This window comes from Drosophila persimilis, unplaced genomic scaffold (assembly GCF_003286085.1).
Source record: "Drosophila persimilis strain 14011-0111.01,24,50 unplaced genomic scaffold, DperRS2 tig00000885-arrow-arrow-pilon, whole genome shotgun sequence".
Taxonomy (NCBI): domain Eukaryota; kingdom Metazoa; phylum Arthropoda; class Insecta; order Diptera; family Drosophilidae; genus Drosophila; species Drosophila persimilis.
In genome coordinates, this window is record NW_020825367.1 from 67278 (window position 1) to 92971 (window position 25694).

At 46.8% G+C, this 25694-nt stretch overlaps 7 protein-coding genes across 7 annotated transcripts; 4 read left to right on the plus strand and 3 right to left on the minus strand.

The window, feature by feature from the left end:
* Positions 1 to 73: 73 nt before the first annotated feature.
* LOC6599642 (heat shock protein 26) lies at positions 74 to 918 on the minus strand. Its single transcript, XM_002024716.2, has one exon. The coding sequence runs from the start codon at positions 858 to 860 to the stop codon at positions 246 to 248; it is 615 nt and encodes a 204-aa protein (XP_002024752.1). The 5' UTR covers positions 861 to 918; the 3' UTR covers positions 74 to 245.
* Positions 919 to 1220: 302 nt separating this feature from the next.
* On the minus strand, positions 1221 to 3291 carry LOC6599641 (heat shock protein 67B1). Its single transcript, XM_026993740.1, has one exon. It carries the CDS (start codon positions 3061 to 3063, stop codon positions 1510 to 1512), a length of 1554 nt encoding a protein of 517 aa, XP_026849541.1. The 5' UTR covers positions 3064 to 3291; the 3' UTR covers positions 1221 to 1509.
* Positions 3292 to 5384: 2093 nt separating this feature from the next.
* LOC6599640 (heat shock protein 23) lies at positions 5385 to 6219 on the plus strand. The gene has a single exon (XM_002024714.2). The coding sequence runs from the start codon at positions 5458 to 5460 to the stop codon at positions 6010 to 6012; it is 555 nt and encodes a 184-aa protein (XP_002024750.1). The 5' UTR covers positions 5385 to 5457; the 3' UTR covers positions 6013 to 6219.
* A 1004-nt stretch (positions 6220 to 7223) lies between these two features.
* LOC6599639 (heat shock protein 27) lies at positions 7224 to 8276 on the plus strand. Its single transcript, XM_002024713.2, has one exon. The coding sequence runs from the start codon at positions 7267 to 7269 to the stop codon at positions 7942 to 7944; it is 678 nt and encodes a 225-aa protein (XP_002024749.1). The 5' UTR covers positions 7224 to 7266; the 3' UTR covers positions 7945 to 8276.
* A 2036-nt stretch (positions 8277 to 10312) lies between these two features.
* On the plus strand, positions 10313 to 11147 carry LOC6599638 (heat shock protein 23). Its single transcript, XM_002024712.2, has one exon. It carries the CDS (start codon positions 10386 to 10388, stop codon positions 10938 to 10940), a length of 555 nt encoding a protein of 184 aa, XP_002024748.1. The 5' UTR covers positions 10313 to 10385; the 3' UTR covers positions 10941 to 11147.
* A 1011-nt stretch (positions 11148 to 12158) lies between these two features.
* LOC6599637 (heat shock protein 27) lies at positions 12159 to 13156 on the plus strand. Its single transcript, XM_002024711.2, has one exon. It carries the CDS (start codon positions 12202 to 12204, stop codon positions 12877 to 12879), a length of 678 nt encoding a protein of 225 aa, XP_002024747.1. The 5' UTR covers positions 12159 to 12201; the 3' UTR covers positions 12880 to 13156.
* Positions 13157 to 13904: 748 nt separating this feature from the next.
* On the minus strand, positions 13905 to 25002 carry LOC6599636. The gene is made up of 6 exons (XM_002024710.2): positions 24233 to 25002; positions 17632 to 17863; positions 17314 to 17458; positions 16966 to 17086; positions 15275 to 15948; positions 13905 to 15208 (listed from the first exon to the last, which is right to left on the minus strand). Exons 1-6 carry the CDS (start codon positions 24313 to 24315, stop codon positions 14619 to 14621), a joined length of 1845 nt encoding a protein of 614 aa, XP_002024746.2. The 5' UTR covers positions 24316 to 25002; the 3' UTR covers positions 13905 to 14618.
* Positions 25003 to 25694: the final 692 nt, after the last annotated feature.

The window sequence follows — 25694 nt, forward strand, 5'->3', positions numbered from 1 at the left end:
TCAATTAATCAAAGCTTCGGATTTAGCCTTTCCCTTTAAAAAACAAAACAGCCCAAGAAATCACTCAGTTACGTTGATTTTTCACACCAGGTGTATACATACATATTTAATAAATTATTTCTCAAGTCTTTAGCTCGTTACAAATGCGTTTTGAATAAATAGGTTACAGATTCAGGTATGTGAGGGAATGATGGGTGTGGATTGACAATGCAAGAACTTGATATCATTGATGGCATTTTGGCATTCTACTTGGAGCTGCCATGGGCAGAGCCGTTCTCCTTGCCCTTATCCTCGACGGCGTTCTGCTTGACATTCAGATGGGCGGGTCCCACCTGCTGGATCTGGATGAGACGCTCCTTGGACTTGTCCGCGATGGGTAGCGGCTTCGGAATGCTCACAGTGAGCACGCCGTCGGAGGACAGCTGGGAGACGACCTTCTCCGGCTCGTAGCCCTGGGGCACCTGGTAGCGGCGCACGAAGTGGCGCATGATGTGGCCATGATCGTCCTGTCGCTCCTCGTGCTTGCCCTCGATCATGATGGACTTGTCCACGACCTTGACGCTGAGCTCACTCGGTTTGAACTGGGCCACGTCCATGCACACCTGGAATCCCTCCTTGCCCACATGGGTAACGGGCCAGTGGATGTCGTTGTTCTTGGCCATGTGGCGGCGCGCCGCCATCACCTGTCCCGCCGGCGAGGCCGCACACATCGGTGAAGCGCACGGGCAGCCGTTGATGGAGTGGCGCTGGGGCATGATGAGATGGTGGGAATGCGGATGCATGCCCAGGCCAAACTCGTAGATGGGGCTGCGGGGCTCCTGCAGCTCGTCGACCAGAGAAAGCAGTGTAGACAACGCCATTTTGTGGTATAAAATTAACTGTATAAACGTTTAGGTTATGTTTTAAAAGAATGCACTCGCTTTGCTTTGCTGTTTGCACGGTGGAAGTCAACGGTTGTTTTAGTCCGCTTTGATCTGAGCTGCGGCTTTTATAGCCGCCACAGCCCCTTCGCTCTTCTAGAAGCGTCTGGCAGTTTCTGGGAGTGTGTGTGTGTGTGTGTCAGAAAGAGAGACCTAAAGCGAGAGAGCAAAAAAGCTTTCGGTCGTTCACCATATGTTTGTGCATGTGAGAGCAAAAATTGTTCCCCCTTGTTCGTGTGTGTGTGTGTGTTGTGTGTGAGGGAGAAAGAGTTACCGGCAAAAAAAAGCAACGCCGCTCACTTTGAATTCTCTTAATTTGTTTTTATTGTAAGTACATTAAGTGGTTTTTCCTCTAAGTTTTACTGGAATACTTGTAGTTGTTGTCACATATTTTTTAGGAAATCATACTGCTATCTCGCTCGCGTAGTAATTGAGTCGACATCATCTCCCTCTTTTTCATCATACTTAGCTTCTATCTCTGTCTGTTTATAGCGAAATGCCAAAAGAGAACACAGGAAACATTTACGAATAAAACTCACGCATACATACATATTATTTTTCTCTTTCTCTTTTCGTTTTCTTTCAGTCTTCACTTTGCGGCCACCTCTTCGGTTTTTGCCGCAGCTGCTCCATTCTCCCCACCGGCAGAGGCTCCGTTCTCCCCGGCCACTGCGGCTGCACCGTTCTCCCCCCCGTCTGCAGCCGGCTGATTTTTGGCCAGAAGTATGGCAGCATCGACGGCAGCCAGCTCCTCAGCCCCCTTGCTGGGCTTCTCCACCTTCTCGGGCTCCTTCTCCTGCTGCTTCTCTTCCCCTACCGCTTTGGCCGTGGCGGCCATGGGCATGTCCTCATCATTACCGACAACGGGCGCCACATCGGTATTGCCGTTGCCGCTGCTTCCATTGTTGGAGCTGACGGCCACGTCGTTGGCATTGGGTTCGGTTTTGGCCTCCTCCTCGGAGCTGCTTACCACAGCTGCAGTCGGATTGGGAGTAGAGTCCTCCTTGGGAGTGGAAGCCTCGGCAGTAGTTGCCACTTCCATGGACTCGGACTCTACCTTCACGCCATTATTGGCATTGGAATTGGAAGTTGTAGTGGAAGTGCAAGTGGTGGATGTAGTGTCCACTGCTTTTGCTGCAGCCTCAGCTGGAACTGCAATGTCGGCAGCGACGTCGACGTCAGCAGCGGCTGCTACAGCCTCTGCCTGGCCATTACCGTTGCTCTCCGGGGTGGCTGCTGCTGCTGCTGCTGCTCCTGCTGTTGGTGTTGGTGTTGGGGCGGCGACGCTCTTCTGCTCTGCCTCTGCCTGTGCATGTGCCTCTGTCGGAACCGGTTTCGGCGTCTGCGCATCCTTCGGCTGCAGCTGCGACTGCAAAAGCTGCTGGATGTCGACGATGCGCTCGAGCCGCTCCACACCCGCCTTGTTGGCGGGCGGAGGGGGCGGTGGTGCCTTGACGGTGAGAATGCCGTCCGAGGAGAGCGTCGAGTGGACCTCGGCCGGGTCGAAGCCCTTGGGCAGCATGTATTTCCGGATGAAGTGCCGCGAGATGACCCCGTGACCGTCCTCCTTCTCGTCGTGCTGGCCCTCGACCACGATGCAATTGTCTATGGTGCGCACCGTGAGCTCCCGGGCGGAGAACTGCTTCACGTTCATGCTCACCTGGAAGCCGTTGCGGTTCACCACGGAATAGGCGGACTTGCTGGCCGTGGCTGGGGAGGTGGGAGTGGTTCCTCCAGCTCCAGCTCCAGCCCCTGCACCGACTCCTGACCCGCTACCCTTCTCCCCCAACTCCTTCTCCAGCTCCAGCAGCGACTTATTGCAGCAGACGGTCTTCGCCCCCGCCACCCGGTTGTAGGGGTGATGACGATGATGCGGTGCTGGTGACGCCGCGTGTTGGCCCTTGATGGGCACCCACAGCACCGAAGAGGTTGTCGTGGGGCTGGTTCCCAGGCCCAGGCGCAGGGCGGGGCGGCTCAGCTGTGGGGCGTACGGGTGGGAGTGCGTCGGCGTCTGTGCCTGTGCCGGGACTTGGTGCTCCAGCGGATACATACCGAAGCCCAGGTCATCGATGTCCATGGCCAGGCTGCGGTTAAAGTCGTGCAGCTCCTCGGCCAGATCGAGTATGAACGGTATTAGCGACATTTTCCGAAACCGATTCCGTATCTGGGATTTAATCTGCTGTGCTATACTCTGGCAGTTGGATTTGTATGTGGATTTGGACTTGGACTTGGACTTCGAGTTGGAGTTGGACCTGTCTGGGGAGCTGCACGCGCGATCCGTTCTGGCCTCTAACTGGATTACGTTTGAGGGCTTATGGCTGAATGCCGGCGCTTTTAAGCGGCTGTGCAGCGCTGAATGGAAAACAGTCCAGTCTGGAAGGAAAGGTCTGGCCTGGAAGTCCGCCGCCTCTGTGGCTGTCTCTGTCTCTCTATCTTCGTCTCGTGAAAAAAGATAGAAACCCACCGAAGAGGGGGAGAAGCTGGGATCTCCCGTCCCCTCCTTATGTGCAGTCTTATTTACTTACCCAGTTTTCGGGGCGGAACTGAACATTGTCCCCCCGCCGCAGATAGAAATTCGATTCCCAAATCCCTCTTTCAGATACTATTCCGCAAACCGAAGAGAACAAAGAAAGTATTCCAGCCGAAATAAAAAACCAGGCTTGGGCCGGCAAAAGCAGGGTAAACCGGCTCTCCATTGAGACAGGGGTCTCTATACCCCAGGAGATATCATCTCTACATAATGCAAATATACACACATACATACATACATACATACATGTATGTACACATATGTAAATTGCTGCAGTTGAATTCCATTCCAGATGCCGGGCGAACAGCTGAGAGCGCACACAAAACGAAGTCTCGTGCCGGGCTGCGAGGCCGGCGAATGGAGCAACTACAACAACAGCTGGTTTTCGCTCTGCTGGAAGGCACTGTACGGTGCGGTGGGGTAGGGCAGGAAGGGTGGCGTAGTGGGACGGCGTCGCGTAATCATGCGCACTCACGACGTCTGGAGCGGAGTACATACATACATACATATGTATATGCACGTACCACGTTACATAGGACTTGGCAACAGTGTGTGCATCTGATGCATCATCTGCACATACATACATATGTACATGTGTATTTCTGTGTGTGCGTGTGGGCAACCGGTTACACACACCTACATACACATACACAAACACACTCACACCCTCCCCAGACTAGAGCCAGACAGACTCCACAGCGCAAAGTGGAGTCTTGAATGACTGGCAACAATTAAATGGGAGCACATCCAGGAGCAGAAGAGTATGCAAGGCGGCATGGGGGGATCCACGTTGTGTGTATCCGTGGATAGCAATAAGAGAGATTGCTACGTGACTCCCTATGTATGTATATATGTATATCCGTACTTACATATGTACGTACTTGCCTCCCTATATACTCCAGGGAAACAGTGTACCAGAGATTTCCCCACATAAAAAGTTACCTTCAGTTCAGGAATAGACATTTTCCATTTGCGTTGCTGAAAAATGGTGTAAATTTGGGGCTTATGTACTGCTATGAAGAAAAAACAATGTCATAAATGATATACATAACATCAGAGAAAAGAGTTTTATATGGGCTTAGGTTTCATGGATTGCACGTTGCTCAAACTGACACCAGGGAAACTTTTAAATTGGGAAACCAAATCCTAGCTTCCTGTGAATTTCCTTGCTACTTTTATTAATAAAGGTTATCAAATTGTACATAGTTTTTGTGGTAAACGAATAGCTCCTTCAAGAAACTTCTAGAAATTTCCTTTTCTTTAAGTTCTTTTTGTAATGATGTAAATACAAAAATAAAGTACATATTTATACATATGCTTAAATTTGTACAGACTATTCGTATTCCCTGTTGTTCTTAGCTTCTCCACTCTATCCCTATTTACTACGGCTCTTCCTGTATCTGTTCTCTATTCCGTATTGTCTGTCTGATTATATGTATTCCTAGGTGAAAAAATAGACATCGAAAAAATTCTAGATATTTCCTTTAAAATTGCCAATTAAATCTGGCAAATTGAATTGTCTCTTTCTTAGTCTTTCTTAATTAAATTGCACCGAGTGATTCCAGAATAATCCAGAACCTTTGCCTTTCGTGGTATTTTCCCTTACTTTTCATCCTTTATGGGCTGTACATAATATTTGGCCGTGCCTCTGATGATGGGACTTGTTATTCCACATGGCTCGCCCTGCCGCTCATTCCTTATCATTTTCCCAGCGATACTCTCGCTTTCATTGGGCAGATAATGCGTAATTTCTGCGATTCTGCCAGAAAGAGATAGAAGCTTCGTGCAGTTTCTAGATGTTGCCACGCCGCACACAGACAAAACACACACGCAAACTGCCCTCGAAGTAGAGCTGCCACCACCCAGCTGTCGTCAGAGTATAAATAGCGGGCGCTTTCGTTCGGACCGGCATCAGTTGAATTCAAACCGTCAAACCGTTAAAGCGTCAGCCAAAAAAGCTTTCTCTCAGAGAATACTACTGCAAGAAACCGTTAAAGCAAGAATAAGATGGCAAACCTACCGTTACTTTTGAGCCTCGCCGACGATCTGGGTCGCTTGTCGATGGTACCCTTCTACGAGCCCTACTACTGCCAGCGCCGCCGGGGCAATCCCTACCTGTCCCTGGCTGGACCCATAGAGCAGCAGCTGCGCCAGCTGGAGAAGCAGATGGGCGCCGGAGGACCCTCGGGAGCCATGCCGAATGTGGGCAAGGACGGCTTCCAGGTTTCCATGGACGTGGCCCACTTCAAGCCTAGCGAACTGAGCGTCAAGGTGCAGGATAACTCTGTCCTGGTAGAGGGAAAACACGAGGAGCGCGAGGACGATCATGGCTTCATCACACGCCACTTTGTCCGGCGCTATGCTCTGCCCGAAGGATACGACGCCGAGAAGGTGGCCTCCACCCTGTCCTCGGACGGCGTGCTCACCGTGAGCATCCCCAAGCCGCCGGCCATCGAGGACAAGGGCGCCGAGCGGGTTGTCCAGATCCAGCAGGTGGGACCCGCCCACCTCAACATCAAGCAGAATGAGCAGCTGGAGCAGGACAACGGCACTGACAAATAAGAGGAGCCATTGAAACCATCCTAGATTTAATCACAATCAAAGACCATAATCTGTTTTATACGTTGTAGTTATCCTTGGACACTCGCACTAGTTATGAGTGTCCTTCAGTAATGTAATCTTAGTTTTAAACAAAATGACTGTAATTTGCGTTGGATTCCTAACACTACCAATACAATATACCACAAATATATATACCCTTAAAATATACTTTAATCACTCTTTTTCTGGTTTGAATGATTGAATGGGCCAAAATCATCGGATGTGTGTGTGCACTCCATCCGATCTATCACCAATATTTCAGACGTGAGTGTACATTTCTTACTGTTCTCTTCGCTCTCTGGACGTATAATCAGCTGATTTTACCATCGCTGCATTTGTACATGTTATGTGTACATACGCGGTACATGTACATATTTTGAATAAGTAAATAAATAAATGTTCGAACGATGTATTTAACTTTTCCCGTATTTTTGTATTATTGTATATTTGTGCAATCTAGGACTCTTTTTTGTTCCTAGTCAGTCTGCCTTCCTTTCTGTGTGCGTGTATGAGGGTTTAACAAGTTCATATTTTTGCACATTGCCACATGCAGCTGCCACAGCAACCGACTGCACATATTTTTTTAAATTCTGCTTTACTTGAGATTTCTCAGCAGCAGCAGCCGCAACAGCAGTGGCTGCAAAAATGCTTGGCACAAAAAAAACGCAGGCACAACTACACTCTCGTACATACATATGTATGTATGTGTACATATAAAACAGAAACGGCGCAGGTTCAATGTACTTTCCAGCTAATATCAATGCACTGGGCTGCGCCACAGACAGCAGCACGAACGTGACTTCAAACATTTAAACAATTGAATTTACAACAACTTCGATAAGAAAAGAAAATGATTTAAATAAACGTGTTTGTTGTATATACATATGTATGTTCTTACATATGTATGTATGTACATGGCTATTTAATTTGCGTTGAGAATCTCCCAGAAATTGCAAGAACTTTCTCACACACAGTCAACCACCGGCATTGCGGTGGTGCCGGCTGTGCCAGAAAGAGCGCGAAGCTTCCACAGAGCGCGAGAGAGAACGAGAAAACAGCTTGTTGCTTGCGCCAGTGTGCGTGAGCAGAGCGTCGGTATAAAAACCCGACGTCAAGGGCGACCAGTTAACAGTTGCATTTCAAATCATGTAAAAGCATCAACGCGAGAGAATTTTTTTTGTCCATACAAAGAGTTTTGTGAAAAGAAATATAAAAATGTCGCTTGTTCCACTATTGAGCCTGGCCCGCGAGCTCGACCATGACTACCGCAGCGCCTACAACGAGTGGGATCATTTCCTGGAGGATGACTTTGGCTTTGGGGTCCACGCCCACGATCTGTTCCAGCGTCCACGTCTGATGTTGCCTCACCATGGCTCCACCCTGGGGCGCCGCCGCTTCCTGCCGTACGAGCGCAGCCACCACCATGGACATCCCCATCAGTTGGTAACCCGACGTCAGTCTGGCGGAGGCCAGAACTCGCTGATACCGGCCATCGGCAAGGATGGCTTCCAGGTCTGCATGGACGTGTCGCAGTTCAAGCCCAACGAGCTGACTGTGAAAGTGGTGGACAAGACCGTCGTGGTCGAGGGAAAGCACGAGGAGCGCGAGGACGGGCACGGCATGATTCAGCGCCACTTTGTGCGCAAGTACACGCTGCCAAAGGACTTTGATCCCAACGAGGTCGTGTCCACTGTCTCCTCGGACGGCGTGCTCACCTTGAAGGCGCCCCCGCCGCCCAGCAAGGAGCAGCCCAAGCAGGAGCGCATCGTTCAGATCCAACAAACCGGTCCTGCGCACTTGAGCGTCAAGGCCCCCGAGGGGGCCGCAGCTGCAGCCGCCGCCGATGGCAAGACCGAAAATGGCGGCGGTGAGAAGATGGAGACGGGCAAGTAGACGGAGCGGAGCGGAGGGGAGAGGAGGTTTCGCTGGCGAAAGCGGAGTGTTGCAGCACTGCTCGGAGAGTGCAAGACTAAAAGGATGCCGTTAGACCATCTCACACACAAACAGACACGAACATCGTACTTCACGCCCCAACACACACAAATACACATGAAAGGCACACTTGTCATCACATTTTAGAGTTAAGCGATTTTAAAATCCCATTAAGTAATAAACGATTTGTATTAGTCGCTATAATTAGGCTAAGAATATACATACATATGTATCTTTAATTACTGGAGAATAGATTACTGGAATAGACATTTTCCATCTGCGTTGCTGATAAATGGTGTAAATTTGGAGCTCATGTACTGCTATAATGAAAAAACAATGTCATAAATGAAATACATAAAATCGGAGAAAAGAGTTTTATAGGGCTTATGTTTCATGGATTGGACGTTGCTCAAACTGACACCAGGGAGACTTTTAAATTGGGAAACCAAATCCTTGATTCCTGCAAATTGCCTTGCTACTTTTATTAATAAAGGTTATCAAATTGAATCTAATTTTTTTGGTAAACAAATAGTTCCTTCGAGAAACTTCTAGAAATTTTCTTTTTTTTAAGTTCCGTTTTTTAAGTAAAATAAATATATTAAAACGAAGAAATAAATGATGTAAATACAAAAATAAAGTACATATTTATATGTTTAAATTTGTACAGATATCCGTATTCCCTGTTGTTCTTACCTTCCCCACTCTATTCCGTATCTCTGTCTGTCTGATTATATTCCTAGGTGAAACGAGGGGGAACGTTGTGGGTTACTGTTGCAACCGCAACTCTACATATGTAATTACCTGATACATAGTCAGTATGGCTACATTGAGCGACAATGTGTGCGTGCGGGTGAGACAGAAAACGTGTCTGAACGTGTCGTTGGGAGCTGCTTAGCCACTGCAAATTGATTTGTTCCTTTTGGTTATAATAATGTTCCGATCTGATCCAGATTCCGCAATCTGGTAGATATGGTCATTCTCTATGATTGTGTGTTTTTAGTTTTCTCGTATCTTCAATATTGTGGATGCCATAGATTTTCGTCCTTTATGGGGGCGGAAGGGGGTGGGGCGAAATTTTGAAATACACATGTAGCAGGGAGATCTAACAGGAGTGTTGATACCAAGTTTTTTTGGTCTAGCCTTAATAGGTTCTGAGATCTATGGATGCCACACATTTTCGTCCTTTGCGTAGGCGGAAGGGGGTGGGGCAAATTTTTGAAATACACTTGTGCAGGTTTGATATCACAGGAGTATGGATACCAAATTTGGTTTCTCTAGCTCTTATAGTCTCTGAGATCTAGGGGCTCTAATGGCTATATGGCTATAATAATAATTAGATCTGGCTCAGATTCCGCAGTCTAGAAGATATAATGATTCTCTACGATTCTGCGTTTTTTGTTCTCTTGTATCTTTGGAATTGTGGATGCCACAGATTTTCGCCCTTTGTGTGGCCCTTTGTGTGGAAGTGGGTGGGGCGAAGTTTTGAAATAAACTTGTAACAGTGACATATAACAGAAGTCTGGTTACAAAATGTCGTTGCTCTAGCTTTTATAGTCTCTGACTATACTGACTATATATACCGTCTCATAGAGACGGACAGACAGACAGAGCTCAATCGACTCGGCTATTGATGCTGATCAAGAATATATATATACTTTAAGGGGTCGGAAACTCTTCCTTCTGGACGTTACACACATCCATTTTCACCACAAATCTAATATACATGCATACATATGTATGTATGTACATATTTACCCCTATACTTATTTTGAGTATCGGCTATAAAAATAGCCATCGAGAAAATTCTAGATATTTCCTTTAAAATTGGTCAGGACTTGCGGAAAAATTATGGAAATAAAATCTGGCCAATTTAATTGTCTTTTTCTTAGTCATCAACTAAAGTTACTGCTAAAACGCTGAAGAATGAAACTGTTAATTAAATTGCACAGAGTGCTTCCAGAATAATCCAGAACCTTTGCCTTTCGTGGTATTTTCACTCACTTTTCATCCTTTATGGGCTGTACATAATATTTGGCCGTGCCTCTGATGATGGGACTTGTAATTCCACATGGCTCGCCCTGCCGCTCATTCCTTATCATTTTCCCAGCGATACTCTCGCTTTCATTGGGCAGATAATGCGTAATTTCTGCGATTCTGCCAGAAAGAGATAGAAGCTTCGTGCAGTTTCTAGATGTTGCCACGCCGCACACAGACAAAACACACACGCAAACTGCCCTCGAAGTAGAGCTGCCACCACCCAGCTGTCGTCAGAGTATAAATAGCGGGCGCTTTCGTTCGGACCGGCATCAGTTGAATTCAAACCGTCAAACCGTTAAAGCGTCAGCCAAAAAAGCTTTCTCTCAGAGAATACTACTGCAAGAAACCGTTAAAGCAAGAATAAGATGGCAAACCTACCGTTACTTTTGAGCCTCGCCGACGATCTGGGTCGCTTGTCGATGGTACCCTTCTACGAGCCCTACTACTGCCAGCGCCGCCGGGGCAATCCCTACCTGTCCCTGGCTGGACCCATAGAGCAGCAGCTGCGCCAGCTGGAGAAGCAGATGGGCGCCGGAGGACCCTCGGGAGCCATGCCGAATGTGGGCAAGGACGGCTTCCAGGTTTCCATGGACGTGGCCCACTTCAAGCCTAGCGAACTGAGCGTCAAGGTGCAGGATAACTCTGTCCTGGTAGAGGGAAAACACGAGGAGCGCGAGGACGATCATGGCTTCATCACACGCCACTTTGTCCGGCGCTATGCTCTGCCCGAAGGATACGACGCCGAGAAGGTGGCCTCCACCCTGTCCTCGGACGGCGTGCTCACCGTGAGCATCCCCAAGCCGCCGGCCATCGAGGACAAGGGCGCCGAGCGGGTTGTCCAGATCCAGCAGGTGGGACCCGCCCACCTCAACATCAAGCAGAATGAGCAGCTGGAGCAGGACAACGGCACTGACAAATAAGAGGAGCCATTGAAACCATCCTAGATTTAATCACAATCAAAGACCATAATCTGTTTTATACGTTGTAGTTATCCTTGGACACTCGCACTAGTTATGAGTGTCCTTCAGTAATGTAATCTTAGTTTTAAACAAAATGACTGTAATTTGCGTTGGATTCCTAACACTACCAATACAATATACCACAAATATATATACCCTTAAAATATACTTTAATCACTCTTTTTTCTGGTTTGAATGATTGAATGGGCCAAAATCATCGGATGTGTGTGTGCACTCCATCCGATCTATCACCAATATTTCAGACGTGAGTGTACATTTCTTACTGTTCTCTTCGCTCTCTGGACGTATAATCAGCTGATTTTACCATCGCTGCATTTGTACATGTTATGTGTACATACGCGGTACATGTACATATTTTGAATAAGTAAATAAATAAATGTTCGAACGATGTATTTAACTTTTCCCGTATTTTTGTATTATTGTATATTTGTGCAATCTAGGACTCTTTTTTGTTCCTAGTCAGTCTGCCTTCCTTTCTGTGTGCGTGTATGAGGGTTTAACAAGTTCATATTTTTGCACATTGCCACATGCAGCTGCCACAGCAACCGACTGCACATATTTTTTTAAATTCTGCTTTACTTGAGATTTCTCAGCAGCAGCAGCCGCAACAGCAGTGGCTGCAAAAATGCTTGGCACAAAAAAAACGCAGGCACAACTACACTCTCGTACATACATATGTATGTATGTGTACATATAAAACAGAAACGGCGCAGGTTCAATGTACTTTCCAGCTAATATCAATGCACTGGGCTGCGCCACAGACAGCAGCACGAACGTGACTTCAAACATTTAAACAATTGAATTTACAACAACTTCGATAAGAAAAGAAAATGATTTAAATAAACGTGTTTGTTGTATATACATATGTATGTTCTTACATATGTATGTATGTACATGGCTATTTAATTTGCGTTGAGAATCTCCCAGAAATTGCAAGAACTTTCTCACACACACACACAGTCAACCACCGGCATTGCGGTGGTGCCGGCTGTGCCAGAAAGAGCGCGAAGCTTCCACAGAGCGCGAGAGAGAACGAGAAAACAGCTTGTTGCTTGCGCCAGTGTGCGTGAGCAGAGCGTCGGTATAAAAACCCGACGTCAAGGGCGACCAGTTAACAGTTGCATTTCAAATCATGTAAAAGCATCAACGCGAGAGAATTTTTTTTGTCCATACAAAGAGTTTTGTGAAAAGAAATATAAAAATGTCGCTTGTTCCACTATTGAGCCTGGCCCGCGAGCTCGACCATGACTACCGCAGCGCCTACAACGAGTGGGATCATTTCCTGGAGGATGACTTTGGCTTTGGGGTCCACGCCCACGATCTGTTCCAGCGTCCACGTCTGATGTTGCCTCACCATGGCTCCACCCTGGGGCGCCGCCGCTTCCTGCCGTACGAGCGCAGCCACCACCATGGACATCCCCATCAGTTGGTAACCCGACGTCAGTCTGGCGGAGGCCAGAACTCGCTGATACCGGCCATCGGCAAGGATGGCTTCCAGGTCTGCATGGACGTGTCGCAGTTCAAGCCCAACGAGCTGACTGTGAAAGTGGTGGACAAGACCGTCGTGGTCGAGGGAAAGCACGAGGAGCGCGAGGACGGGCACGGCATGATTCAGCGCCACTTTGTGCGCAAGTACACGCTGCCAAAGGACTTTGATCCCAACGAGGTCGTGTCCACTGTCTCCTCGGACGGCGTGCTCACCTTGAAGGCGCCCCCGCCGCCCAGCAAGGAGCAGCCCAAGCAGGAGCGCATCGTTCAGATCCAACAAACCGGTCCTGCGCACTTGAGCGTCAAGGCCCCCGAGGGGGCCGCAGCTGCAGCCGCCGCCGATGGCAAGACCGAAAATGGCGGCGGTGAGAAGATGGAGACGGGCAAGTAGACGGAGCGGAGCGGAGGGGAGAGGAGGTTTCGCTGGCGAAAGCGGAGTGTTGCAGCACTGCTCGGAGAGTGCAAGACTAAAAGGATGCCGTTAGACCATCTCACACACAAACAGACACGAACATCGTACTTCACGCCCCAACACACACAAATACACATGAAAGGCACACTTGTCATCACATTTTAGAGTTAAGCGATTTTAAAATCCCATTAAGTAATAAACGATTTGTATTAGTCGCTATAATTAGGCTACGAATATACATATGTATCTATGATAACTGGAGAATTGCATTCTCGCTTTGATATTATACTTTTTTTTTGTAACAGAACAGCCGCAACACTCGGAGAGAATTTTGCATTTCTTTTGTGAGTAATCAATCAATCGAATAAAATATAAATAAAAGAATTCCCAGCTGTCTAGTGTAATATTCATTGCCATCTCTTTCGCTCTGCCATATTACTAGTTCGTTGCACTCTTCGGTTGCTTTGAGTGCACATGCAGAGCTGTCTGGCTATTGTTCATCTTTTGACTGGATCTGGATCACTCCCCCGCAACAAAACGCAATTTGTCTTATGGATATTGTAATCATTTGCACATATTTATTTAAATATTTAGTACATAATAAAAAAATGTAGTTGTCCCTTTTTGTTTATTGGTTTCTATGCTCGTAACTCGTAGCGATCATAAGTATGTACTGTAATGCTATATAGTCTATATCTAAAACGGCTTTCATTCATATCTTTCAGCGAGAGTGTGGAGCGGAAGAGAGAGAGAGAGAGAGAGAGGAGAGTGTAGTAGACAGGCAGGCGGCCACTCTCTCTCTCACATGGCTCCGAAGAGCTGTCGCATTTTTAACCGCGAAAAAGCTTTTAGTGGTTGTCATGTTGCTGTTGTTGTTGTTGTTTTAGTTGTTGTTAAGTAAAAATGTTGCTACTTTTGCAGGTTGTAGCTGTAGTTGTAGTTGTTCTTTTTGTCAATATGTATGCTTGCATTTATGTATGTATGTATGTATGTATGTATGTATGTATGTAAGGATGTACGTTTGCATTTAATGTATGTATGTATATTCAATGACGCTTAATCACAGATCAATTTTTAAAATTTCATTTGACTTAGAAGTTAAGAAACAAAGTACACATTTCACATCATCAGACCATGACGATCCTTCGATCCATCGATCCTTCCTCCATCATTCCATCTCGTACTAAATATTACTTTCGTTTGTTGGTTTTTGTGGATTTTTTGGCTTTGGACAGCGGGCTGTGGAACTCAAGTGAAATGTCTGGTGGATGTGGATGTGGATGTTGGATGTGTTTTTGGGTTTGTGGATCACGAATACAGAGACAAAGCAGCGACTAAAACTAGTTATATATTCCACACATTCTTATGTTCTCTTTGTTCCAAATGAAGAACAAATTCCACACCTGCTCTTATCGTATCGTACAGTATTATCTTCCTTTAAGTGGTTTTCTTTGCAGTCTCAAATTGTTGATGGGGTTTGCTATAATATGTAAAACAAGGAGAAGAACAACTAAGTGGATCCTCCGCTTGGCAGGAGTCGTTAAAGCAGGGCTTGTGCGGTATAAAAAACATGTCCATCTCCATATGTGGGTATCTTGTGTGTAAATGGATCGTTGGTCGGCTTCGACCAGCGATGAATACTTGAAAACAAAGGGGCTCCGGTGTGCGGGGAGGGTAGGGTATCGGGTAATAGAGAGCTCTTAGAGGGGGGGCTTCAATCACTTTTTGATAAGACTCTCGCAGCTGCTGCTGAGATTTGGCAACGACTTGAAAAAGAGGCGCGACCGATCCATCTGGGCATCGGTGGCACTGTGTCCCTTGCATCTCCCCTCCGGTCCAGCGCAGGCCCCGTTCACGCCTCTGTCGAAGGAGCGGTGCATGACCAGAGTGGGCTGCGGATGCTGGCTGGCGTAGGCTGCTGGTGGCGAGAGGGGCGACGTTGGCAGGTCAATGTCCAGCACGGTGTCCGCCGTACTAGCTTTTAGCTTAGGGTCTGAGTAGCGGCGCAGCTCCTCTTTCACCTCGCCCTTGCCCAGACAATCGGCGGCACAGCAGCCGATGGGCTGGTCCGATCCCAGAATGCTCGAGTGGCGGTAGTCTATCTTTGGCGGCGTGCTGTAGTCGTACGGGTGCACAGCGGTGTCCAGGCTCACGCTCGGGTCGTTCAACATATCACGGTTCTCCAGAAAAATGGACGAGTTTGAGTAGCGCTTCGTCTGGTGCGGCTTGTATACGAAACCGCCCAGCCCATTGGCCACGGCATGCGACAACCCCGAGCTGGTCGAGGGCGCCTTCTGTTCCCCGCTGCCTGCAACAGAGAACAGTACACATTATCACCCACTCTTTCCACAAAGGAGGAGGAGGAGCCACTCACCACTGAAGCTGCTGAGCTGGAGGGCGTGCTCGCGGCCCGTGTCTGTGGAGATGCCGCTGGCACTGAGATCCTGCCGCGAGCCCGCACACAGATCCGTGGCCGAGCCGCGACTCGAGCCCTCCGAGTGCTCCAGCACGTTGTGTATGGAGTCGTGAAAGGGGGTCATGCTTCCCGATCCCTGGGGACAGGGCCTGAACGAGGAGATCTGCGACACCACATCGTCCAGCGCCCAGTCGCGATCGTAGTTGTGATGCGACTGCGAGCACTCAATGTTGGCGGCCACCGCCACCTGACCCAAGGGCTGTCCCGGTAGCTGCTGGCGCTGTCCGAGTGCGTCTTCGGTTTGAGTGCAAGCGCTGCTGCTGCTGTGAGGCACCTCCAGCTCTGCAGCCAACTGCAGCATGTGGTGTGGCGAGGCATTCAGCAGCCGCTGTTGCTGCTGCATCTGTTGTTGGTGCAGGCCGCCCGTACCCGCTCCGTTCTCCAGTGCCGAACAGCTCGAGTCGTGCGTGGCATGGGCTGCAGCCACGCCAGTGGCATTGATCTCCACCGCTCCACTGGATGTCCCTCCGTGCGCAAGGGGCTCACTGAAATGCTGATGGTGGCGGGTGGCCACTGGGGAGGGCGGTGCCAGCGGATGGATCTTCTCCGGCGCATTCTGAATCAGCAGGATTCTGTGGGAGGATAGAAAAAAGGTTGAATGAGTGGTTGGAAAATCAAGCGCTGTGGATCCCCGGGAGGGATACCAAAATCTTATACATAGGTTATATAATATTCAAATTTCTCCAAGACCTGTTACAAATTGCAATATCTCTGCCAGTATTTTAATCATCTTTGAATACGTTTCAAATAAAAAACGTGGGGTAACGTTGCTCTTATTTTACACCTGGTACCCGGGAGCTTATGATTTATTTAACCCATGCAATATATGTATTTTATACGTTATTATAAGTCAGCGCCTGATTTGGTATCGCAGCCGATGAATGACGCATGCTTTCTCTCTCTCTCTCTGTCTTTATACGTATCGCTCCACTCCGCCAGGGGGCGCACACTGCACGAGAAAGCTCGTGTGAAATAGAGAGAGAGGGAGATATAAAGCGCGTGGAAAAGGTAGAAAAGGCACTGTAAATTAATTTGTTAATTCTATAACGATACAATCTGATTCAGCAATCTGCTAGTTACATATGCTCATTCTCTATATAATATATAATATCTCTATAATTCTTAAAGTTGTAGTTGCTACAGATGCGGCGAAATTTGGAATAACACCTGTAGCCGTGTGATATCAATGAAGTCTGGATTGCTCTAGCAATTAGTTTCCGAGATCTAGGCGCTATACATATATACTTTATGGGGTCGCAAACGCGACCCCCACAAAACTAATACATCCCTAAACTCTTCAAGTACCGGGAAATGGGAAATACAGAATAAGTTATTCTCTATGGATGGGTTGGCATTTCGACAGCTTAAATAAACTTAAAAACAAGACCTAAACGTGTCTTTTAGCGTATGGGTGATTAAGGAATAGATACAGTTCCCTTTTTTCGATTATTTTGCGACTGCAGGTGCAAGTTATCAAAGATTCTGAAATAAATTGTGCCCCAAAGAGCAGCCTTAGAGAGCTTTTGGAGAGCCCTTCCAATTGTTAACATTAAGATCTCTCTCCGTGGCTAGGGATCTGTGATGCTGACCTGTTGCGTGCCTTCCAGCGGTGGCAGAGATGCAGATAGGCCTTGCACTGGATGTACATGAAGACGATGCCGCCGGTGAGTCCCACCGTGACTACGGCCAGCTTTGTCCAGAAGGGCCAATCTATAACGAGCACAGAGAGAACGGGTAATTAGATGCCATAAGCAGTTTTCAGTAATGACAGCCCAGCGGTTCAGCTCAGTGCGGTTCGGTTCACGGGGGGCTAAACAATTATACAATTATAGATATTCTGTGCACCTATCTGACCCGCATGAACCTGGAGCTGGCACGGGGCGCTAGAGCTGGAGCCGGAGCTGAAGCTCTGGCAGCTAATTGCGAACGAAGTGTACCTATGAGACCACGTTGCACGTCGTCTGCAGCCCGCTCGATGAGCACACACAGCGACCAGATGACGCACAGGGCGGCCGCGCAATGGAACAGCACCGAGCAGCAGAGGCGCCGACGCTCAATGCCGGAGATGTCAAGGCTGCGCCACTGCAATGGAGACGAGCCCAACCGCAATGGGGACACACATACATCAGCATCAGCATCCAAGTAGAAGTCCAAGTCCAATCGATGCAACAGCAGAAGCCAAAACAATGCCAAGACGAAATCAAATGAAATAAATTAGATGCGGATTGAAATGGAAACAAGAGCCGGAGACTTACCTCGTTGAAGGGTTTGATCTTGGTGTGCATGATGAAGGGGAACTTGCACAGCTCGCAGGAGTTCGTCTCGGAGGCAGTGAGCCATTGCTGCAGGCAGGCCTGGTGCACGTACTTGAGGCTGCCGGAGCAGTAGCAGGGCGTCAGCAGAGGGTTCGAAGGATCACTCTCGCAGTGGCAGATGCGGCAGATGTCGCCGCTGTTTTGCGAGGCCTGGCTGCTGCCAGAACCGAATCTGCAATAGAGCACAGAGAATATCAGTAAATGGTTCACCTTTAGTGCCATGAAATACATGTACATGTACATGTGAATGCCACGTTTGGGATTCCTCTGTCCCCTATCTGCCCTGGCTCCATCTCAGCCCAAGAGTGAAAACCAACGGAAATCTCTCTTTATCTGGTTTGATTGGCAACACAAAAAGGCAGACTCGGAAGCTCAGGAGAAGCGGGTGAGGTAGCGGGAGCAGGAGCCCAGGAGCCCAGGAGCCCAGGAGCCCTTTGTGCCCGTTGCCCTTTCAGCGATGTATTGGAATTGAAAATGAGTGATGCCTCAGCTCCTGTTATACTCATTTATTAACCTTATTATGCCAATTACAATACACAACGAATGGACAGTGCGTTTCAGCAGTTTAAATGGCAGTTCAAAGCTCCGCCGTAGGAACAATCATTTCAACCCATTGGTGATTGGGTGTTGAATTTTGCGAGCAATTAGGTCATCAAAAAGATATTAGTAATCATGAATCTATCGGCTGTCGTCGAATTAAGTCGGCAATTGGAAAAATTCATTTATGAAGCATCAGTAAATTGGATAAGGAATATAAACTGTGGAATAAATTAACTAATCGAATGGCGATAATTATCGAATAAATGAATTTAATTTCCATTAGGGCATCATTCGTTAAATATACAACGCTGACAGGCGACAAATTAAGTGGCGATCATCATTTGATGGGCGTCTTGGGGGATGTGCCCACTAGACAGTTACTACAGCTGTGAAACGCACTGTACACAAGCCCCTCGGACCAATGTATGTACATATAAAATCATTACGCCTGATAAGCCACCCAAGGCAATTCCATTCGCCTTTTTGCATTCATTTTGAAAGCATAAATTAATATAAATGATGGAGACTCCAGACATGTACATCTGAATAATGTTCGGGGCAAATTTCAATGAAAAACTTTCATTCAGAATTCAGTAAGGCAGCGACGGATGAATCAGAATTTCAGCTGTTAACTTTTTTGCCTTTTTCCACCCAAAGAGCAACCATAGTAGAGTCACGTTCTGTGGCCATGAAGACAAGAGAGTCGAAACCATAAAGAGGAATCAACAGAAATCCCCCCACGAAATGGTTATTCTATGAAAACCCTAGGCTCAAGTGTCAAATCGATCGCAACGAAATCAGAAACAGGAAGCAAATGAAGTTCAAAGACCCATTAGAATCGTCACATCAGATGGGGCCTTAACGAGCGCTGATCCAAAGAGAATACTCGAAAATATGATGCTCAAATTTTAGTTCATTTTTGCTGGTATAAATCATTTGTATGACAGTTCCAACGAAGACCTCCTCTATAACCTTCTATGCCATTTTACCGGGGGCTATATAAATACGCATTATCTTACAGATTTATTAAATCCAAGAATCCAAGAATCTAAGAATCCAATCTTAGAGTAATTTCCATGTATGACATCAATCTGAGTGTGTTTCAGAACTCATATGTACATCTGTAAGTCCCAATCCCAATGTAATCAAATGTATTTTTATATATATAGCATTACTTGGACTTTGCGATGGGGCGATCCGGTGGATGGATAGATGAGTGATTAGCATGTGTGTGGGAACGAGGGCCGTGCCCGTGCCAGTGCCTCTCTCCGCCTTCCCCCTCCGCCAAGTTCCACTTGGCTCTGTGGCAAGTTCTCCTCTGGACAAAGGCAATTAGCCTTTGTTGGCCGCCCTATCATTATGGCTGGAACACACGCCCGCCCACCACCACCTGTATGCCAGTGTACCTGTGTGTGTGTGTGTGTGTGTGTGTGTAGTAATATCTAATCCAAGCAAGGGCCAGTGGATGGATGGGAGAGAACTTTTACTTTCTGCCTTTTATCTACTTCCATCTCCCATACCCATAGCCTCTCGCTTTCTCTTCTGTGTGTGTGTGTGTGGTGGCACTTGTGTCTGCTTCTATTTAAGAGTTCAGCCCGCAAGTGCGTGATTCAGTCGAAGGACAGACCCTGCGGCCAGGACCAATGGACAAATGGACGAATGGCAAGAGCCAAAGCCCAGGCAAAAGCAAAACCAGAGGCTCCTTCTAAACACATTTGTTGTGGCTGTCAACAGCGACATGGTCATGGACATGGGACATGTGGGCCATGGGACATGGGACATGGGAGTAGAGTTTAGTTGGACAGGGGGTGGGGGGGACACGTCTCCCCCTTGTCTAATGCTCGTGTTTCGAGTCAATAGACTGTCCTTGGATCGATGTATCGCATTTGTGGCCTATACCGCAAGAGCTTCCATGCTTAAGTTCATAAAGTACACAAATAAAGTACATATACACTCAGAAAAAAAACCAATTCAAAAATCAAATAAAAACATCCTTCTGTTATGGCAAATAACGATCTAAAACCGAATCAGTCGAAGTCTATTCAATGAAATGGGAAAGTGCTTTCTTATAGAAATGACATCATCATCGTACACAGGCCTAGTGCTGTCCTAAGTGATTTCCCTCAGTGTAGGTCGTACATATGTTTGCCTCTTAGATAGTTATCCTTTTTAGGGCCCTCCTTTCTGCTTCGATGGATGCCAGCCAGCCAAAGACGCCAAAAGCAACAACATTTCTATGCGTAAGTCGCAATTTTTATGACTTCATTAGGCTTTTGGGGGCTCCAGACAGTCGCCGGCCGTGCCTTCTTCCCACCTCCAAAGTCCACGAGTCCATGAGTACTCAGTGGCAAACATTATTCCTCGATGAGGGGCGAGGGCAGGCACTCAATAAATTCCACAAATTTTCAACAAAATTAGATCGGAAATGTCGATTCAAATGTCGGATCACTCAGCACTACAGGGAACGCGAGAGAACAGCAGTATTTCCCAGAAAGATTTATCATGGATCGCGGATCAGCAGCTCGCTCCCTCCACCTGGGCATTTCATGTAACACTTTTTATATTGTACTTTGCCAAAGGGCATCTATAAGTACGGACAAAGCAAACACTTGCAGTGCTATCGCATTACGCCCTGGAGAGGGGCCAGGCAGGTGGGGGATAGGGTTCCAGCAAAATTCGAAAGAAGAAAACAACACGAAACTTTTTTGCCCCTTTGCCTCTTGGGTTTCCGTTGCGAAATGCAGCTAGGTTAAGCACTTTTTGTACCCGATACCCAAAGAGTGCCTCGTATAAGGGTATACCATATTAGTTTTGTGGTGGACGTGGCAGCGGATGTGGATGTAACACCCACAAGGAAGTGTTTCCGACCACGTAAAGTGTATATCTTCTTGATCGGCATAAAAATCCCAATCGATATGGCCACGTCTGTCCGTCCGTCCCAAAAAGCTCCTAGATTTTGTATCCAAACTTCTGTGAAGTCACAAGTATATTACTTCGCTCCGTCCCCTTTCGCACCCCCACAAAAACGAAAGTCTGTGGCAGAATCATGGAGAATGACCATATCTAGCAGATTGCCGAATCTGGATCACTCATATCGTGCAGTGTGCGGCCTCTGGCGGAGGCGAGCCGCGGCCCTGGCTGCGACCCACAACATTCACGCTGGTTCTTATTTTTTCTGTTGATTTGTTGATGGTTCCCCTGTAATCCACAGTCGCTTCCTGCTTTCCAAGAATATAAGATTCAATTGAGAACGCATTATAATCTTTTATTTAATTCCGGGAAAAAGCTATCAGGACAAATTTCCTATCAATACAAAATGGGAAGCACAAGCACAGCACAAGTAAGAAATCTAGAAAACCCCATACTAAGATGTACAACTGATTATAACCACTAATATTTGGCTCTACCAAATATGTTAGTTCTATCTCTCTTTTATCAATCATTCAGGGCTGGAGTGGCTCTATTGTGGGTTATTCAACAGATGGTAAAAAAACAACATTGTGTGTATTTTTGCTATCTCCCACTGTTATCGATGGCAAACACTATAAATAATCAGTAGAGTTGTTCGGATTATTGATAACGTTGTCTTGACGAAACGATTCAGGGAGGAAGCGGTGGGAAAGATTTAACTGGTAGCAAAGACTACCCTTTCCCTCCAGGCTAATCCTCACATTCTCGTCCTCTCGTTGGGCATCGTTAAATGCTTCTCCTTCCAGCCTTATCATTTCGAAGAGAGAGATTAAAATCTTCATTGCACTCAAATTTAATTACAAATAAATTAGAGCCTTTTATTCGAAATTTTACTCCAGCAACAGTCCAACGAAACAGGGCACGGGCACGCCCTCCCCGGACCGACCAGATCCGACAAATAAACGTGATATCAAGACAGGGGGTACGGACCCGAGGGGGAAGTCTGTTGTGCTTTGATATTTTGCGCATTATTTTTTTGTGTTTGCGCCTGTGTTTTTGAAACTTATTTTTAAGTCCCAACTGGTTTAAGTTCGAGGTAATGCCGGGCAATTAATGCAAAAGTTATGCAGAGAGAGAGAGGGGAGGGAGAGCAAGAGATGGGGGCGCCAAATATAATGTGTTGCGCACATGGAATGAAGTTGCCTTTGTTTGGCAACCTATTCGACGACAGGCTGTACAGTAGGACTTCCGTAACACAAACTGCCACCAGAAACTGCAGGGGACTGCGTGACGGGACTCTGTTTATGGTGCCTTTTATTGTAGCAATTTTTCCATAATTGTTATCCATTGTTTCCATTCTTCCATCTTTATGATTACAAAGAAGTCTCATAGATGGTCATGCTGCTATAGAAGACTTTAGATTTTAGAAGGCCCTAAGAATACCTAATGTTTAGGGGTCCGTCATCTTTTTAGGGATTCAAACGTGTCCATTCGCTTAGGCGAAATTTGTACAGCGAATGAACGGCAACAAAAGCTTTTCAGTCTGCAATTTTTTGAAATCTCTGCAGAAGTGCCACTGTGCTCGCTAGAACACACCCTTAACCCTATCCCTCTCTTTCGAATCGTACAACAATAGTTTGCGGAAACCTTATCAGCTCTATATACCCCGCTCCGCTCCGCCCCACTCCGCTCTCTGCTTTACATTTTCATTATACTCTGTAAATATTTGGACGTAATTGCCCAAGCCATACATAGTATACATGCGATACATGCGAGAGTACTATATATGGAGTTAACAGCAACAACAGTTGTCAATATTTATTCAACAGAAACGAGAGCGAGAGACACATTTCAACAGCTCAACGACAGATTAGATTTGCGATGTGTGGCGGCTGGGCCGTGCTGCTCACCTGCTTGCCAGTGGCGATAAGCCCTTCAAAGTTCGGGCGGACAGGTGGGAGTTGGCACCGAGAGAGTGTTGGGTTGACGTGACGGGCTCGTGTCGTCCGCCTAGATTAAAACGTCACGGCTCCCCGAGCGGCTAGTGCTGGGCTGAGTGCAATAATTATGACTGGCAAATATAACCAGAGCGCTCTCGCACTCGAGCGCACACATTTGCTAAGGCATGCAAATCCGAGCGAAAGTGTTGACCCGACGAGACCCTGAATAAACTTTATATAAATCCCAACTAATTACCAATTAGTCAGCCAGATAGCAGGCGCCAAGCGGCAAGCGATAAGTGTCCAAGCACTTGACACTTGAACAGCATTATAAATCCAAGTGCTTTGCATTGCAATTGGAGCCGATCAGAGGTAGATCTTGTTAGATACCTTAATCTATCGCTCCCCAACCCCAACCCCAACCCCAACGAATATCATTAATGGTTGTCATTAGAAGGCGCTAAATGTTGATATCTGAACCGCAATTAAATTTGAATTTGAATTTGTATTGGAAATGGAGCAAAATGGATATGACCTCATCCGCATGTGAATCATTTGTGCTACGATAAGTCTTTCTTATCTGGTATGCACAGAAAAGGGTTTAGATTGTCGACAGCACAGCTGAATGAGCGCTTTAATTTACAGAGAATTTTGTAAGCCCCCTCCCTACTTTGATTCTATATTATCAGGAATGTAAACGCAATTATCAACGAAATCAGTAGAGAGAACACACACAATTGATTCGACTCGACTCCCCAAACGATTCGTTGTCGTCTCTCCCTGCTATAAATAAACAATGGACAATGACGATGGCTGATGGCTGATGGTTGATGGCCGCGGTCCGATCCGATCCGATCCGAGTGCCAAGAAGAGAGAATGAAATGTCGGGTTCCGCACCGCACCGCACCAATTCCCCGCTCCCATCGCCCACAAGACCCATTCAATTGCGTGCATGCACTTATTTCGGTTTCAGTTGTACTTGAATTTTGGCCCCAGAATAATTTATGGGGTTCTTTTGCTGGTTGCTGGTGGCTGGTGGCTCTGGTCGTAATGAATATGTTTTGCCGTTGCACGCCAAACTATGCGACACTTGGCCGTGTCAAGGGCACGACACACGAGGGGGGCGGGGGGAAAAAAGGAAAAACACTCACCTGACATTGGCATAATGCTGACCGGAGGAGTTCCAATCCACATGCTCTATGTCTGAAGACGTTTTGGCGTTGTCGCAAGGCATCTCTCTTCCGGTCCGGGGATAACGGATGGGGAGGGAGCGCGTACTCCTTTCTTTAAATGCCAGAGATCGCGGCAGGGTATCGCATAGTCGTGCAGACTAGGGGCTGTTCTCTTCTCTTTGGGGCTGCGACCCCTAGGGTTCTTTGTCTTTGATGCGCGCTGGATGGATGGCCTGGGCCTTTTGTTTATTTTCAATGATAAACAGATGCTGTCGCCCTCTGGCTGCTGGGCTGCTGGGCAGCTGACGCTGGCGCTGCTTTGTTTATAGCAAACGCAGCTTGATATTTTCCCTATTTCGCTGGCTCTTGGCTCGTTTTGCGTCGATTTTTGCCAAACGAGCACACAAATCTATTGCACTTTTATGTTCTTTCGAGGCTCAACGCAACGCCAACGAAATTCTGCAATCGCTCTTGGCTCTGGGCCCTCTGCTTGTGTGTAAGTGTGTGTGAGTGTTGGTGCGTCTATTATTATATACTTTAGCTGGTGCACAAAGAATGGTTTCTTTGCTCGTATTGATATTTTCCCCTTTGTTGGGACTGTGTCACAATGCGCCAGGTCTTTGACCGCAATCGGTTAAACTTTCACAAATTGTACATATTTTCCCCACTGTCAATTACAAATATAACACAAAGGCATCCTGATCCTATGGATATTTGTGTGGGATACTCGAAAAAAAAAATCGACAGGGTGTCTTGTTTACGTCCCGCGGCAAAAGATTTGTGAGACTGCAGTGTGACCGCGGACCCATTGACACTCAGAAATATGCCAAAATATACCGTCTCCTTTTCAAAGTATACCGTTAATATACTGTCGACTTATTCAAGTTCCATCCTGCCCACATAATTTCATCCCGTTAATGAATCAATTTTCTACTTGACTGGCTTGTTTTAAATACTCCCTTTTGTTATATTATATATAAAAAAAACGGACTTAGCGAAAAAAGTTAAGCAAATAAAAAGTAATTGAGTAATCATTGCTAATGCTCAATTTTGATATTCCGTTGAATAATGCAGGCTAAATAAGACTCTTAGCTCTGTCCACATAATTTAAGGCCATTGATGAATAAATTTCATACAAAAGTAGCTACTTTTAGGTACTCTTTTTTTTATTGTATTGTGTCTAAAACAAGGTTTAATCAAAAAAGGTTACAACAAGTAGCCTCCACGCAGAGAGGATAACCAATCAAAACAAGAGCAAGTCCTTCCAAACTTGAGCGCCAAATAGAAATGGTAGAAAGTGAATGAGCGACAAAGATTTAAGTGCAATGCCAGAAGCACGATTTGCGATAGCGAAAATTGAAAGACCTGTGCATGGAAGTTTCTATATCCTTTTGTTCATAAATATATCTTTAAAAATTAAATTTAAGAGATTGATAAAATA